The sequence below is a fragment of the Pelophylax lessonae genome (assembly GCF_965119305.1).
Source record: "Pelophylax lessonae genome assembly, chromosome: 13".
NCBI classification, from domain to species: domain Eukaryota; kingdom Metazoa; phylum Chordata; class Amphibia; order Anura; family Ranidae; genus Pelophylax; species Pelophylax lessonae.
Genome location: NC_138780.1, coordinates 37741624 through 37755666, shown reverse-complemented (window position 1 = coordinate 37755666; position 14043 = coordinate 37741624). Strand labels below are relative to the sequence as shown.

The window sequence follows — 14043 nt, the reverse complement described above, 5'->3', positions numbered from 1 at the left end:
ATCACTCAGTACTTAGGGGAAAGAGGTGTTGGGGTACAGAGGCTGCATTGGATCGATGCTGCACCCACCTAGGTGAGTATGGATGTTTTTCTTTTTTAACTTTGATTTAGATACACAAAGACATGACTGTATGTAGCTAACACCAGGGTTCAGGTGGCTCTTTAATCACACAAAAAATGTTTTAATAGAGTAACTACTTGCTATTTTGGTGGCTGCCTAGTTGCATTTATTTCACCTAACAGGTTCTCTTTCAACAAAGGGAGGCTCACAAAACAATTGGAAGGAAATCCGAATCGAGAGTGGAATTATTTTATTTCCCCATAGAATGATGTGAAACCCTATAGGTTTTTATGGTCATCCGTTCCCCTTTGCTTGAGTTTTCATGAGTCATCTTGTTTCATTTTACAGATTCCTGGTTGGTTGATATAGACAGCATCTCCTCTTTTCAAATTATATGGAAAGCCATTTTTTTTTTACACTGTGCTCTGTGGTTATAAGAGCTGAAGAAACCTAACAAATGCTTGCAACCTTATTTCTATATATTTTAACTTTAAAGTGTATTTCCACGTTTGCAACCAAAGTGGGATAAAATCTACATTATATTTGTTATATGTCCCCATTCACCTAGCATAACTTGAAAAAAAAAAATTGCTGCTTACCTTTTTTGGATGCTCTATTCTTGACCTTCCAGCAAGGAAAAATCCTAGGCAGTTCTTTGTGTTTAGGAAGGAGCTGGGCAGCTGTGTTTGCCATAATTAGCCCTGTCTGTACTGTACTGGCAGATTCTATTATCAATTGTAACAAAATTGGAACACTCTGTCATAACAAAAGGTTAAAGGTGTAGAGGTTGGGCTTCCTGCATTGAATGGTAATGAGGACAGATTTGGGACAGGCTCACTCTAACATTGCTCAAAAAGCTTTGCAGTCAGCCTTGACACCTCCTGGGAAATCTCTAAAAGGTCATATATATATATGTGCACATATATACGCAGATAGATAGATAGATAGACAGATATATAAAATAGATAGATAGATATATAAAAAAGTAGGCATGCTGTGTAAATGGGAACACATAACTACCATATATTGAACCACAGAACAAGGAGAGAAAAAAATGTTTAGCCACCATACACCATACAAGTCCGCCATGTATAAGGTCAGTCTTTTTTAACGGGGATGCCTTCAGGTTTCTGCAAGGGTGCCCAGGCAAAATGGCTAAAAATTGTCCCAAATTCGTATACAAGCCAGTTGGTGGATGAAGTCTGCCTTTCAGTTATACAAAGCCACAGGTTTTCTTTGTAAGCCATTACAACCTTCCATCTGCAGGCATCCTAACAACCAATGGCATCATCTGTTGATATGGAGGATGTCAGGCTGCCCTCTCCGTCAGCACTGGGGTCACATTAGCTGAGTGAGGCAGAGAGACTGAGGGAGAAGAGAAGCATTGGAATACTAGTCAATACCAGTGTGCAAATGTGTGCCTTTCTCAACCTTTTCAACTTGAAATAAATTTCTGGCCCCAGGGAACCCCTGCTAAAAATCTACAACTCATTACACATTAGTGTGACGGTCAGTGGGAAGAATGCTCCTTATTCTTGTCACCATTGGGAAGAATTGCCCCCTTACAGATAGCTAAAAGGAACAATGGTGTCATTGGAAACTTATCTGAGAGGCAGAAATTGCCCAATGCTCAAGGGACCCCTAGCAACCTCAGAAGGAACCCTAGGGTTCCACGGAACCCTGGTTGAGAAACCCTGGTGTATTTGCTTTGTAAGACTAAATCACCTCTAATGTTAGGTAGACCAATGTGTGTGGGTGTTGCTGTTATATAAAACTATTAGTATTTTCTTCTTACATTTTTGAATGGGCTACCTCGAGAATATCCATCATTTTAACCACTTGCCGACCGCCGCAAGTACATATACTGCGGCGGTCAGCCCCGGCCAGGCAAAGTGACATACCGGTACGTCACTAGCCTGTCACTGGCTTGTGAGCCAATAGCGGGCGAGCGCGCGCCCGCCCCGGCTTGTTCCCTAACAAGTCAGTGCGTGTGACCGGCGGACCCGATGTCGGGAAGGGAGAAAGGCAGGCGGCTAATGTAAACAAGCCGCCTGTCATTCTCCCATGTGTAAAAATGGAGATCAGATGGTTCTACTATGTAGGACCGTTGATCTCTGTTTTTACACTAGTAGCCATGTCCCATCATAGTTAGAAACACGCCCCTAGGACACACTTAACCCCTCCCTCTCCAATACAGTTAACCCCTTCCCTGCCAATGTCATTTTTACAGTAACAGTGCATATGTATAGCACTGATTACTGTAGTAATGTCACTGGTAACCCCAAAAGTGTCAAGGGTCCGATCTGTCCGCCGCAATGTCGCAGTCCCTCAAAAAAAACCGCATATCGCCGCCATTACTCGTTAAAAAAAACACCAAAAATTACAAAAATCTTTCCCTTTGTTAGTCAACGCGATAACTTTTGCGCAAACCAATCAAAATACGCTTTTTGCGATTTATTTTTTACCAAACTTATGTAGCATAAAACAAATTGGCCAAAAATGTTAAAAAATTTTGATTTTTACATTTTTTTGGGGGGAATTTCATATAAAAAATTTGAAAAATATTGTTATTTTTGCAAAATTTACGCTCTTTTTTTGTTTATAGCGCATGATCAAAAAATCGCACAGGTGATCAAATACCACCAAAAGAAAGCTCTATTTGTGGGAAAAAAACAACGTAAAATTTGTTTAGGTACAGCGTCGCACGACCGCGCAATTGTCCGTTAAAGTCACGCAGTAAAAAATCGCAAAAAAAACTCTGGTCAGGAAGGGGGTAAAATCTTCCGGGGCTTAAGTGGTTAAAGGGTACTTTGATTTAAAAAAAGGTTGAGAAACACTGTAATAGGTAATATGAGCCTAAGTCCAACTCCATTCAGGCTATGTCCCCAACATGTTTCTCCTCACCCGCAGGACCTCCATGACTCTGCCCCATATGCTATTACATTGTATGGTGTGCGGTGGCTGGGATTTTTTCCTCCCCTTGTTCTGTGGATTACATTGAGTCAGGACAAACTTCTAGCCTGACCTGCACCCTAGAATACACCAAATGGGGAACATAGACCCTAAAGTCAGCTTAGGGTCACAAACATATAGTGGCGTTTTATCAAATTTGACTGCAAAAGTGGAGATACGCTTTAGGGATCAATAACACTAAATTAGAAGTTATAAGATAAAGATTATCTGTTGATCCTATATAATCCAGTAGAATATTCTTTAAAAATAGATTGCAGTTATTTATTACATGCCATACATTTATTTGTTAACAACACCTTACCCTATATTGTAACTTTCTGTAATTCTTTGCATTTCCATATCCAGTCAGGATTTGCTGCACTGGACAGTGCTGGCAGTCTAGCACTGGAAGCTTGTTAACAGGAGGAGAGAGCACATGGAGTGACCTCAGCGTTGTGCTTATGCTCCTTCATTATCCAATCTTGGGGGAAAGCTGTTTACCAAGCTGTATTGTTTAATTACAGTGAAGAAAAGTGATGTCACTGACTTTGCTAAGCTGTCTGGCAATGAACACCCAAGACTAAACAGAATGAACAGACTTACAAATACTTTAACAGGTGAGAAAATTCCCATATATGTATTTCAACTATTAAAATAGTTGTATACCTAGCACTTATTTTTATATAAAACAGGAGATATTGCACCAGGAGAATCTCACTGCCAGTGTTCTGAGCATTGCCTATTGCCCCAACCTTACCACTTTGTTATATTCATTTGTCTTTCTTTGGATTTTACCCTTGTTTATGAATGAGAGCTGAGTGCACCTTCGGTATGGCCATCCAACCTTTATGCTGAATTGGAATTTTACATCTTTTCAGTAAATAACACATTAAGTGTTGTTTTTGCTAAAATATTTCAATGCTGAGAGGAATTCTTTATTCCTTTACTATCCCATGCTGTGAAAATAAGAGGTAAAAATAAAGCATGAGCAGGGAGAGGGCGTCCTTTGCACACAGCTTAGGACACATTAACATATCATTTTTGTTTCCCAATTCTTATATAGTTAAATGGTACAGAATTTCTGCAGTTTAATGTAAGAATCAGAAGAAGAAGTCAAGACACCAGAAAAACGATGTCGAATAATCCCCAGGATAGGCATTAAAAATGAATTACGGGCATAGTATTTTTTGGCATAGTTGCATTGGTCCAACTTCTTGGGCAGTGTATCTATATGTGTGTATATATATATATGTGTGTGTGTGTGTATATATATATATATATATATATATATATATATGTATATGTGTGTGTATATATCTATATATCCATCTATATATATATATATATATATTTGTTTATATTTGTGTATATACAAATGAAGTGGTCTTGCTGCCCCCCTCAGGACCAAGGGTATCCAAAAGGCACTACAAGAAAACAACAAGAGAAGGGCGCACCAACCTTGAGCATTACCACTTAAAAGTTTATGAAAATCAAAGAAGGGAGGCGTACAATATACTCCCAAACGTAGGATATGAACAAGCATATAGGAAATGGGCACCAATTTTGGCTCTGAGGAAGAGGGTCCTCCCTCGAAACACGTAAGCCACTTCAGGTTTTGAGGATGCCATTACGCTATCGAGTGGCGATTTTCACTCTGAGGAAGAGGGTCCTCCCTCAAAACGCGTAAGTCACATCAGGTTTTGAGGACGTCATCACGATATCCAGCAGTAGAGAAGTGCCCAGGAAGCGAGCGGTGCCCATTTCCTATATGCTTTTTCATATCCTACCTTTGTGAGTATATTGTATGCTACCCTCCTTTGATTTTAATAAACGTTTAAGTTTTAATGCACAAGGTCGGTGCGCCCTTCTCTTGTTGTTTTCTTTGTGGTTCCTCTGGAAGCTAGAGTAGGCACCACTACTACACCATTATTACAGTGATCTCCCAAACAGTGAAAATAACACTGCTTAAACGCCCCTAAGCCTGTATTAGCTGGATCAACATGTGGATAGACTGGTGTAAGACAGAAAGGATCGGTCTGTCAATGCTCAAGTAGACTTCATCAAAATGGCAGCTGTCTGCACACAGACACCTGTCTTCCTGTTGATTGGCTGTGAATGAAATGAGTGAAAGATTGCTTCAGCTCCTGTTCTCTGCCTGTAGAGAACTTCCCAGGCGTGTTTCGCCCTTTTCAGGGCTTAATCCTAGAGGCCTCTAGGATTAAGCCCTGAAAAGGGTGAAATGCATCCGAGGAGTTCTTAACAGGTGAGAACAGGATCTGAAGCCATCTTTTACTTATTTCCTTCACAGTCAATCAACGGGAGTATAATGTCTGTGTGCAGACAGCCACTGATTTGTTAAAGTCTACAGTGATCTCCACTTTCTTCTGAGTCTTATGCTGAGCACAAGAGCCATTTAGAGAATGCATTCATTCTGAAATGCAAAGCAAATCGTTCTCTCATTGAACGAGGTGCAGAAGTGGGGTGGTGATGTCTCCCTCTACACCTTTTTTAATCAGAGAATTCTTTGCATTCATTCAGAAAATGCAAAGCATTCTCTGAATGGTGCCAGTGCTGAGTGGCCCGCCTCCTGTGTCCACAATGCATCAGGCTGTCCGCTCAGTACAGGACCTGGAGGCAAGTGGAGACCACTGAAGTAGCGGTGTCTGCTTCAGTAATTTCCTGCTTCCAGGGGCATCTACCAGGTATGGTATATTCATAATTACATTGGTCCAACCTGGAGCAATGTAACTCTATGACAATATTGTATACAATGCTTTGAATTAACCTTTACAAATCTTCACTCATGTATTTAAAAGGCCAACGTCCTAGAAATTCAGATCATACAATCCTGCTAGTTTGCTCCCTCTTTCGAAATATGAAATTTAGATGTAGCCACATGACACTAAGAGGAGCTAAACACCTAAACATTTAGCATTATACACTATATTGTCAAAAGTATTGTGACGCCTGCCTTTACATGCACATGAACTTTAATGGCATCCCAGCCTTAGTCCACAAGGTTCAATATTGAGTTGGCCCACCCTTTGCAGCTATAACAGATTTAACTCTTTTGAAAAGGCTGTCCACAAGGTTTAGGAATGTGTCTATGGGAATGTTTGACCATTCTTCCAGAAGCGCCTGGCTTGCAGTCTCTGCTCTTAATTCTTTCCAAATCAGTTCTATTGGGTTGAGGTCAGGCCAGTCAAATTCCTCCACCTAAAACTCGCTCATCCATGTCTTTATGGACCTTGCTTTGTGCACTGGTCCAAATTATGGTCCAAGTGTGGGGTTGTATTTCAGGGTTTGGGCCTGGCCCCTTAGTATCAGTGAAGGGAACTCTTAAAGTGTCAGTATACCAAGACATTTTGGACAATTTCATTCTCCCAACTTTATGGGAACAGTTTCGGGATGGCCCCCTCCTGTTTCAACATGATAGGGCACCAGTGTGCAAAGGTCCATAAACACGTGGGTGAGCGAGTTCGGGGTGGAGGAACTTGACTGGCCAGCACAAAGTCATGACCTCAACCAAATAGAACACCTTTCGGATGAATTAGAGTGGAGACTGTGAGCCAGGTCTCCTCTCCAACATCCAACAGCCTGATAATGGTCTGGAAGAATGGTCAAACATTCCCATAGATACACTCTGAAACCTTGTGGACAGCCTTCCCAGAAGAGCTGAAGCTGGTAAAGCTGCAAAGGGTGGGCCAACTCAATATTGAACCTTACAGACTAAAAGTGGGATGCCATTAAAGTTAATGTGCATGTAAAGGCAGGCGTCCCAATACTTTTGACAATATAGTGCATTTCCATTTGGTACTGTTACTCAATTTTTATAGGCAAAGAGAACAGGCACTGTTGCCAACGCAATATTACTCCTCCTGAGCTGTGGTGGCACCAGAATCTCTGCTATTCTGATGCGGTGCCACCAGGCTGTAAAAATGATCAAGCACATTGGCTGTGAAATTTAGTGCATTATATAGCAAGAATCCTGGCTACAGAGCTATGATTTTTAAATCAGGTACATCAATTAGTCAGGTACATCAATTAGTGGTAAGGATGGCTACAGATGAAAAAATATTGCTTACACTTCAACTGCTTGAGCATTGTCAGCATAATAAAATACCTTACAAATATTGACAACTTCGTTCCTTGAAGGGTTTGTAACAGATTTATTACAAAATACATTGATGTAAGAAAGTGGCCTGGGTTCTTTAATAACTAATACTTTTTTGATAAACCACACTGTAAAAATGTGAACTTGAATCTGATTGGCTGCTTTCTGTACGTACAAACTCTCCATCTATTTTTATACAAGCACCCAGTATTATTAGAAGTGGTAATGTGTGCCAATCCTGTCTTACTGGTAAGGGCATTCCCTTTTTTCTAAAAAAATATTTAGTTTTATACCTCCATTTTCCTCTACCTGCAGCATCAAAGTAGTTAAAGGTAAGCGCCACTATTTTTTTTACGAAGAACCCCAAACCACCTCAAAAATATACTCAGCTTCTTAATACTCCAGTGCTTCACTCTGCGCTCCCCTCCGCTCATGGTTGCCAGACCTCTTCCAACATTCAACTCACTTTGAGCCCAGGGCTTCAAGTATACCCCTCCTGGGAGTGGCTCATCAGTCTCCTAGCTCCCAGGAGAATGATGCAAAGAACAGTCCCATATGAGTTTGTTGGCTGTTCTTTATTGTGAACTACCCTTACGTTATTGAGAACTACCCCTGCACAATGAAGGAAACCCCAAGCCCAAAAACGGAATGTATGGGTTTTGCTCCAGGGAGGGTGTGGGAGGAAAATCTGGGTTTCTCTTACGTCCTCCGACAGTCGCCGCCACCTCTAAGTCATCACTATTGGGTATTGACTTCCGCTCCGCAGGAGTAGCTAGGCAGACTGTCGGAGGACTCAGAGAAAGGAATTTTGCAGGTAAGATTTTACAGAAATTCAGTTTTTGCCAACCCACATTTGGGTCTTAAAGTAAACCTGTACTGAGCAAAACCTGTAGGCTGCCATTGTTGACCTCCAAACAGAAGGAAAGTTCAAAACGAAGTATTATTTTATTGAAAGGGTAGTTAATACATGTAACAGACTTCCAGTAGAGGTAGTAAGTGAGTCAACACTTAGTAAATTTAAACATGCTTTAAAAATGGACAGACTCAGTAGATCACAGTAGGCTTTTCCTTTCTTTGCTCTTCAATGTTTCTGTGAAGGAAAGGCGACAGAGTTAGGCGAGTTTATGAAGATTAACGGCCAACCTGACATGGACCTTAAAAATTGTACTTTAGTTTCTGCCAAAAATCCACTCTGGATTATAGAGGTGTTATTATGAGCAATGAATTAAAATCCCTCTTTTATGCTCTCACCTATCCACGGTTGCTGTATAAGGCGAGTGCCTTCTCTAAATCCATACTATTAGACCACTGTGAAGGATAAGACCTATAGCCATTGTTAGATGCCTTATACTCACATGGTATGGTTAAACCGCTCACTCTCATTTATGCACTTGGTAGCGATGGTAAAAAATTATAGCAAGACTGTTTTATGTAACAGACGTCTTGCTGCTTTTCCGCCAGCCTTTCAGCCGGAGAATTCAATGAAGCCTCTGAAGGGAAAAAAATATCTATTGAAATGCCGTTTTGTGGACCCAAAACCTCATTGATTTTACTCGCTGGACGCCGGCGCTCAAACTGGAATCTATTTCAGCTAATTTGAAAAGCGCAGTTCTGAGGACGCCATTGTATCCCTTGTATAATCTCAGGCATTATCCTTTGCTCTGCCATGTTTTCTAAATCTAATTGTCATGCTCGATTCTCTGGCCCTTGAATGCCTTCAAACCATTAAGAACAAGAACAAAATGGCTTCTCTTCAGTGAGCAAGAAATTCTCGCAAGACATCAGTAACAATCTTAGCCTCTAGCATACCAGCCAATTTAAGAAAATGTGCTGTTTATTTACAGTATGAAGGGTTACAGCAGATTTAGCACTTAAACAATGGGTTTTAAAAGTCCCATAGGAAAAAAACAACTATATAACAAACACGGTAGAGGTTGCTCTAGGTGCCTGGAAGTGTCTTCTCGAAAAGTTCCGGTGAAAAGTTCTGTCTTTCCCTTGTCTCTTCTTTGTGTCCGTTACCGTATAGATTTCTGCTTCGGAGTTTCGTAATACCTATTGGCTTTCTGTTTAGAACTGTTGACATTGAGCTACCATAGAAACACGTACTGTAGACAATTATGGGTAATGGAATGTTAGCGCACTTAGCTGGGTATTACAACCCACTTCATTTTTTAGTCTTTGGAAGAAGGGTCCCCCAGGTATTTAAAACAAAAATAAGTTGAACTCTGGTTGCAGTACCCTCCTGCTTTTTTATGTCGTCTCTTGCAGTAATTTTATTCAGCTGCTAGGTGTCCTCAGTCCATGTTAAAAGACACCCTGTGGCCTTATCATTGAAAACATCCTATGAGCGTAGATCATCATGGACCAAAGCCCCACTCCCCTGGTTGTATTTGTGATTTTTTCTTTCTTAGGGCTCGTTTACGCTTGCTTCAAAACATGGCTTCGGACACGTTTTTTAAAGCTCTCTGAGCGCCAGTCAAAGCACCTGTCACTAAATAAAATGGTTAGCTTACAGTCCTGTTTACACCCTGCATTTGCTTTGCTTCACAAATTATACCCATTGTAGCTTTAGTGGTGCTTCAAAGCCTCCATAGAAGTCTGACAAAGCTCGCTTGAAGCACCTACATCTTTTGAAAAGCTTTAATTCAGCTTTAGCTTCGCTTTGTTTTGTATTTGTTTTTGTATTGCAGGTACGAGATATCAACACTAGAGATAGATTAGGGCGTGTTCGAGTCCCTACATTCCCGGTCCAACAGGAAGCTGACACTGCACAGCGCTAATCACAGGCAGTGGGACGTTTCCTGATCCTTAGCGGCACAGATCGGGAAATGTCTCAGTGCCTGTGATTAGCCGTGTGCAGTGTTGGCTTCCTGGCAGGATCAGGCACGTGGGGACTCAAACATTCCCGAGCCCATCTCTTATCAACATACACAGAGGGTATCTGCCAAGCTTTATTAAACCTTTAAAAAAGCACCACTGAAGCATCAAAAACACATCAAAAAAGCATGTTGAAGCGGTAGGCGCTTTATTGTGTGTTGAAGTTGAAGCAAGTGTAAATGAGCCCTTATACCTACCTTTTTCCAGATGTTTTCAAGCTGGTTGCATGACTGCAGTGTTGCCTTACCCATTCTTAGCTACTTACTGTCAGAAAGGATCTACAACAGCGTTTCTCAACCTTTTCAAAGTAGAGGAACCCGTGAAATAACTTTTGGATCTCAGGAAACCCCCAAACATTACTATATCTACATCTAAATATACATTAGTGTGATGGTCAGTGGGAAGAATGCTTCTTACACCTGTGGTCATTGGGAAGAAATACCCCCTCACAGATAGATAAAAAGATGAATTTGGAACTTATCTGAGAGGCAGAAAATGTTCATTGCTCAAGGCACCCATAGCAACCTCTGGAGGAACCCTAGTTGAAGAACCCTGATCTACAGAACAGGAGGACTCTGCATGTTCTGTAGATCAGGGTAGTAAGTAGAAAGGATCTACAACCATGTTTCTCAACCTTTTCAAAGCAGAGGAACCCGTGAAATAACTTTTGGATCTCAGGGAACCTCCAAACATTACTATATCTACATTTAATGATACATTAGTGTGATGGTCAGTGGGAAGAATGCTTCTTACACCTGTGGTCATTGGGAAGAATTAAGCCCCGTACACACGCAGCGATTGTTGGCGCTAAATTTTCGGCCATCAGCCGATTGTCGGTTTGTTAGTATGATGCTTCCGACAACCGACTGCGACTTTTCGGCCCGAACAAAATCCAGGCTATAACATTTTTGTTTGCCGTCAACAGAACGGCCGATTGTTCGTCAGTCAGTACAGATTTTGGCCGACAAAAATGTGATGATCAAGACTGGGCATGCTCAGTGAAGAAAAAACACACGAAAAGTAGACCAGAACATGACATCACTTCTGCAGTTGGTTGTTGTTGGCCGACAAAATTCGTGTGCAGTCTAGAGCACATTTCAACCAACACAACAACACTGGACAAAAGACGGCCGATCGGTTGGCCAACAATCGGTGCGTGTGTACGGGGCTTTACTCCCTCACAGATAGATAAAAAGATCAATTGGGAACTTATCTGAGAGGCAGAAACTGTTCATTGCTCAAGGCACCCCTAGCAACCTCTGGAGGAACCCTAGTTGAAAAACCCTAAACTACAGAACAGGAGGACTCTGCATGTCACGCAACCAGCCTGAAGACATCTGGAAAAAAAATTCAGCCAGGGGAGTGGCGACTCTGGGAGTGGCATGAGTTGTCACCCTGGACTTGGGATTAAAGGCTGCAGGGAGCCTCACTATGAGCTTCATCCAGGAGTGCGCTGCAAAGCAAAATTTAAGTTGTAGTAGCATTCATTTCCTTATTCTTGCTGTACGGTTCTTCAAGGGTTGGTTGCCTGCCAACCAATAACGCTGTCAATCAGTGGGAAAGCACCAGAGAGAAGGTGTCAGACTCCAGTGTGATGTACTGAGCATACATGCCAGAGGTAAGTACATTTCACATAATCTCTGATGTCAGCAACAAAGTTTGTGGTGGACAGAGAAATACTGTGTGAAGATGCCTGATGCAGAATAACTATGTGGTATTTACTATACAGTATTGTGGCAAAATTACGAATGAGTTAACAGTCAGAATTTTAACAGCTCCTCATTTTAAAACAATTTTCTGCTTGCTAATTAGACCGGATGTCTTCTTTAACATGATGACAGAGAGACTATTAAATCGTTGTGGCTTTCAAAAAGAAAAACTGTTTTTATCCCTTGAATAATTATACTGTTGTCAAAAAAGAGAGAGCGAAAAAAAGCTTTAGAACCGACAGAGCTAAGTATTGGCTCTTTATCCAAACCTTTTTATTTTGAAAAGAGAAAATGTGTATTGACATTGTTGAAGTATTAACTTTTTTGGGGGGGCTAAAGTAGGTCAGTAGTGGTAAACTGATTTGATTTAGGTTGACTGTGGTGCAGCTCCTGATATTACCAATGGGCCATTTAGAGTAGGGATTAACCGATTATCGGCAAAGCTGATGCACTTTCTCCGATATATTGGAATCGGCCCCTGAGGTTACTGATATTGCCGATATTTCAGAAAGTGTTTGTACCGGAATGATGCCTGCAGCTAGAGGCATCACCCCGGTACATGCGTCCATAGCCGACAGTCGGCTGTCTTGTAATGACCACCGATGCGGCTGAGAAGCCGCTCGGCTGTCATTACAAGGAGCGGGAGGGGACGCACCCCCCCTCCCGCTGCCTTCCGCGGCACGCTGGGTCTCCCGTCCCTCCGGGAGAACCGGGCAACCAGCCTGCACGGCCGCCAAAGACCCGATCAAAGCCGCATTCGGCTCTGATTGGGTCTCCATGTAAAAGCCCGGAAGTGATGTCACGACATTACTTCCAGAAGTTTCGGGTACTGGCGCCAGATTAAAAAAAATGACAGCATTCAAAACAGCCAAACTTTGCTTTTTGGATGCTTTTAAGTGCTGATGAGGGGTTTGGGGTCTTTTAGACCCCCAGATCCCTCCACAAGAGTACCTGTCAGGAAAAAAAAAAAAGAAAACATTTTTTAAATGAACGAAAATATCGGCCGATACCGATATGCAATTGCCAAAATATCGGTATCGGCAACGAAAAACCGATATCGGTCGATCACTAATTTAGAGTATTTGTAAAATTGTCAGACAGCATTACAGCAGATAGCTAGAGACTGCGGGCATGCTACAAGAGATAGCTCTGAGGAAGAGAGCATGTCTCCCAAAAAGCATTAGCGGTCCAAGTACAGGGACGTGTCCATCTCCACATAGTAGTTGATATGGATATGCAATTTAACTCTTCATGTTTGTTAGTATGTTTTTGGCTTTTTAATCATTTTTTTAAAGGTGTCGAAAGGTAATGCACTAGGCGTTTGCGCCTCCATTTTTGTCTGCTTTTAGTGTTTTGGAGTTTCCCCATTTAAGGAGAGCAACACGCCTAAAATTCCTAACAGAGTGAGCGCTTGGGTTATATAGACATTTGGAGAATGGGCAAAGACTGCAAAAATATTTCAGCAGAGGCTTAAGGTCTGTGGGCATGCTCTGTAAGGGGACCCCAGGAAAGCTCCGGACATTACCACCAATGGGCCGTTCATAATATTCCTAAAACTGTCAGACAGTATTACAGCAGATAGCTAGTGACTGCAGGCATGCTACAAGAGATGGCCAGAGACTGTAAAGATATTTCAATAGATGGCTAAAGTCTTTGGGTGTGGTACAGGAGATAGCCAGAGATTAAAGATTACCAAAAGTATTGGGACACCTGCCTTTACACGCACATGAACTTTAATGTCATCCCAGCTGGATACCCACTATACAACTTTTGTTAAAAAGGGGAAGGGGTGAGGTAAATGGCGCTGCCTAAAATAGATAATGATATGTCTGAGCAAAGACGGGTGTTCTAGGCACTTAGACAATTGAATTATAAAAATCACACTGGTTCATATCACAATATAAGACCATAAATAAAAATGCCAAAATAGTGCAAAAGGTGATAAATGTAGAAATAATGGAAAACAGATGATATATGACTCGCCAAAAGATGGTGAGAAGAGACAAATAAATAAAATGACTGAAAAAAGTAGGTGCAATGTGCAATATAAAATAAAGATGCAAAGTGATATCCAATATGGTCTATTAGCAATAGATGCCAATGAATAAAGTGGCTAATGCTATAAGGACCAAGTGCAAACCTTATAGATTAATAAGGTGACTGAGTGCCGGTTCACACTGTTCCGACTTGTCAGGCGACTTGGTCGCCTGACAAGTAGCGGACCGTGTTGCGCAATTGGAACCGTTCTAATAGGAGGTTCCTGCACTACTTCGGGCGACATCAGATCGACTTGCATTGACTTCCATTATGTGGAGCTGATAGATATTATGT

The 14043-nt window shown here is 41.6% G+C and overlaps 1 protein-coding gene across 2 annotated transcripts in view; it reads left to right on the top strand.

The window, feature by feature from the left end:
• The window catches only part of CADM3 (cell adhesion molecule 3), a 715770-nt gene that overhangs the window by 239454 nt on the left and 462273 nt on the right, over positions 1 to 14043 (top strand). The window contains exon 2 of one of the 2 annotated variants that reach the window (XM_082275533.1): positions 3537 to 3629. The exons of the other annotated variant lie outside the window; for it this stretch is intronic. Coding sequence (XP_082131659.1) covers positions 3537 to 3629 — 93 coding nt within the window. The remainder of the gene's footprint in view (positions 1 to 3536; positions 3630 to 14043) is intronic. 2 annotated transcript variants of the gene reach the window in all.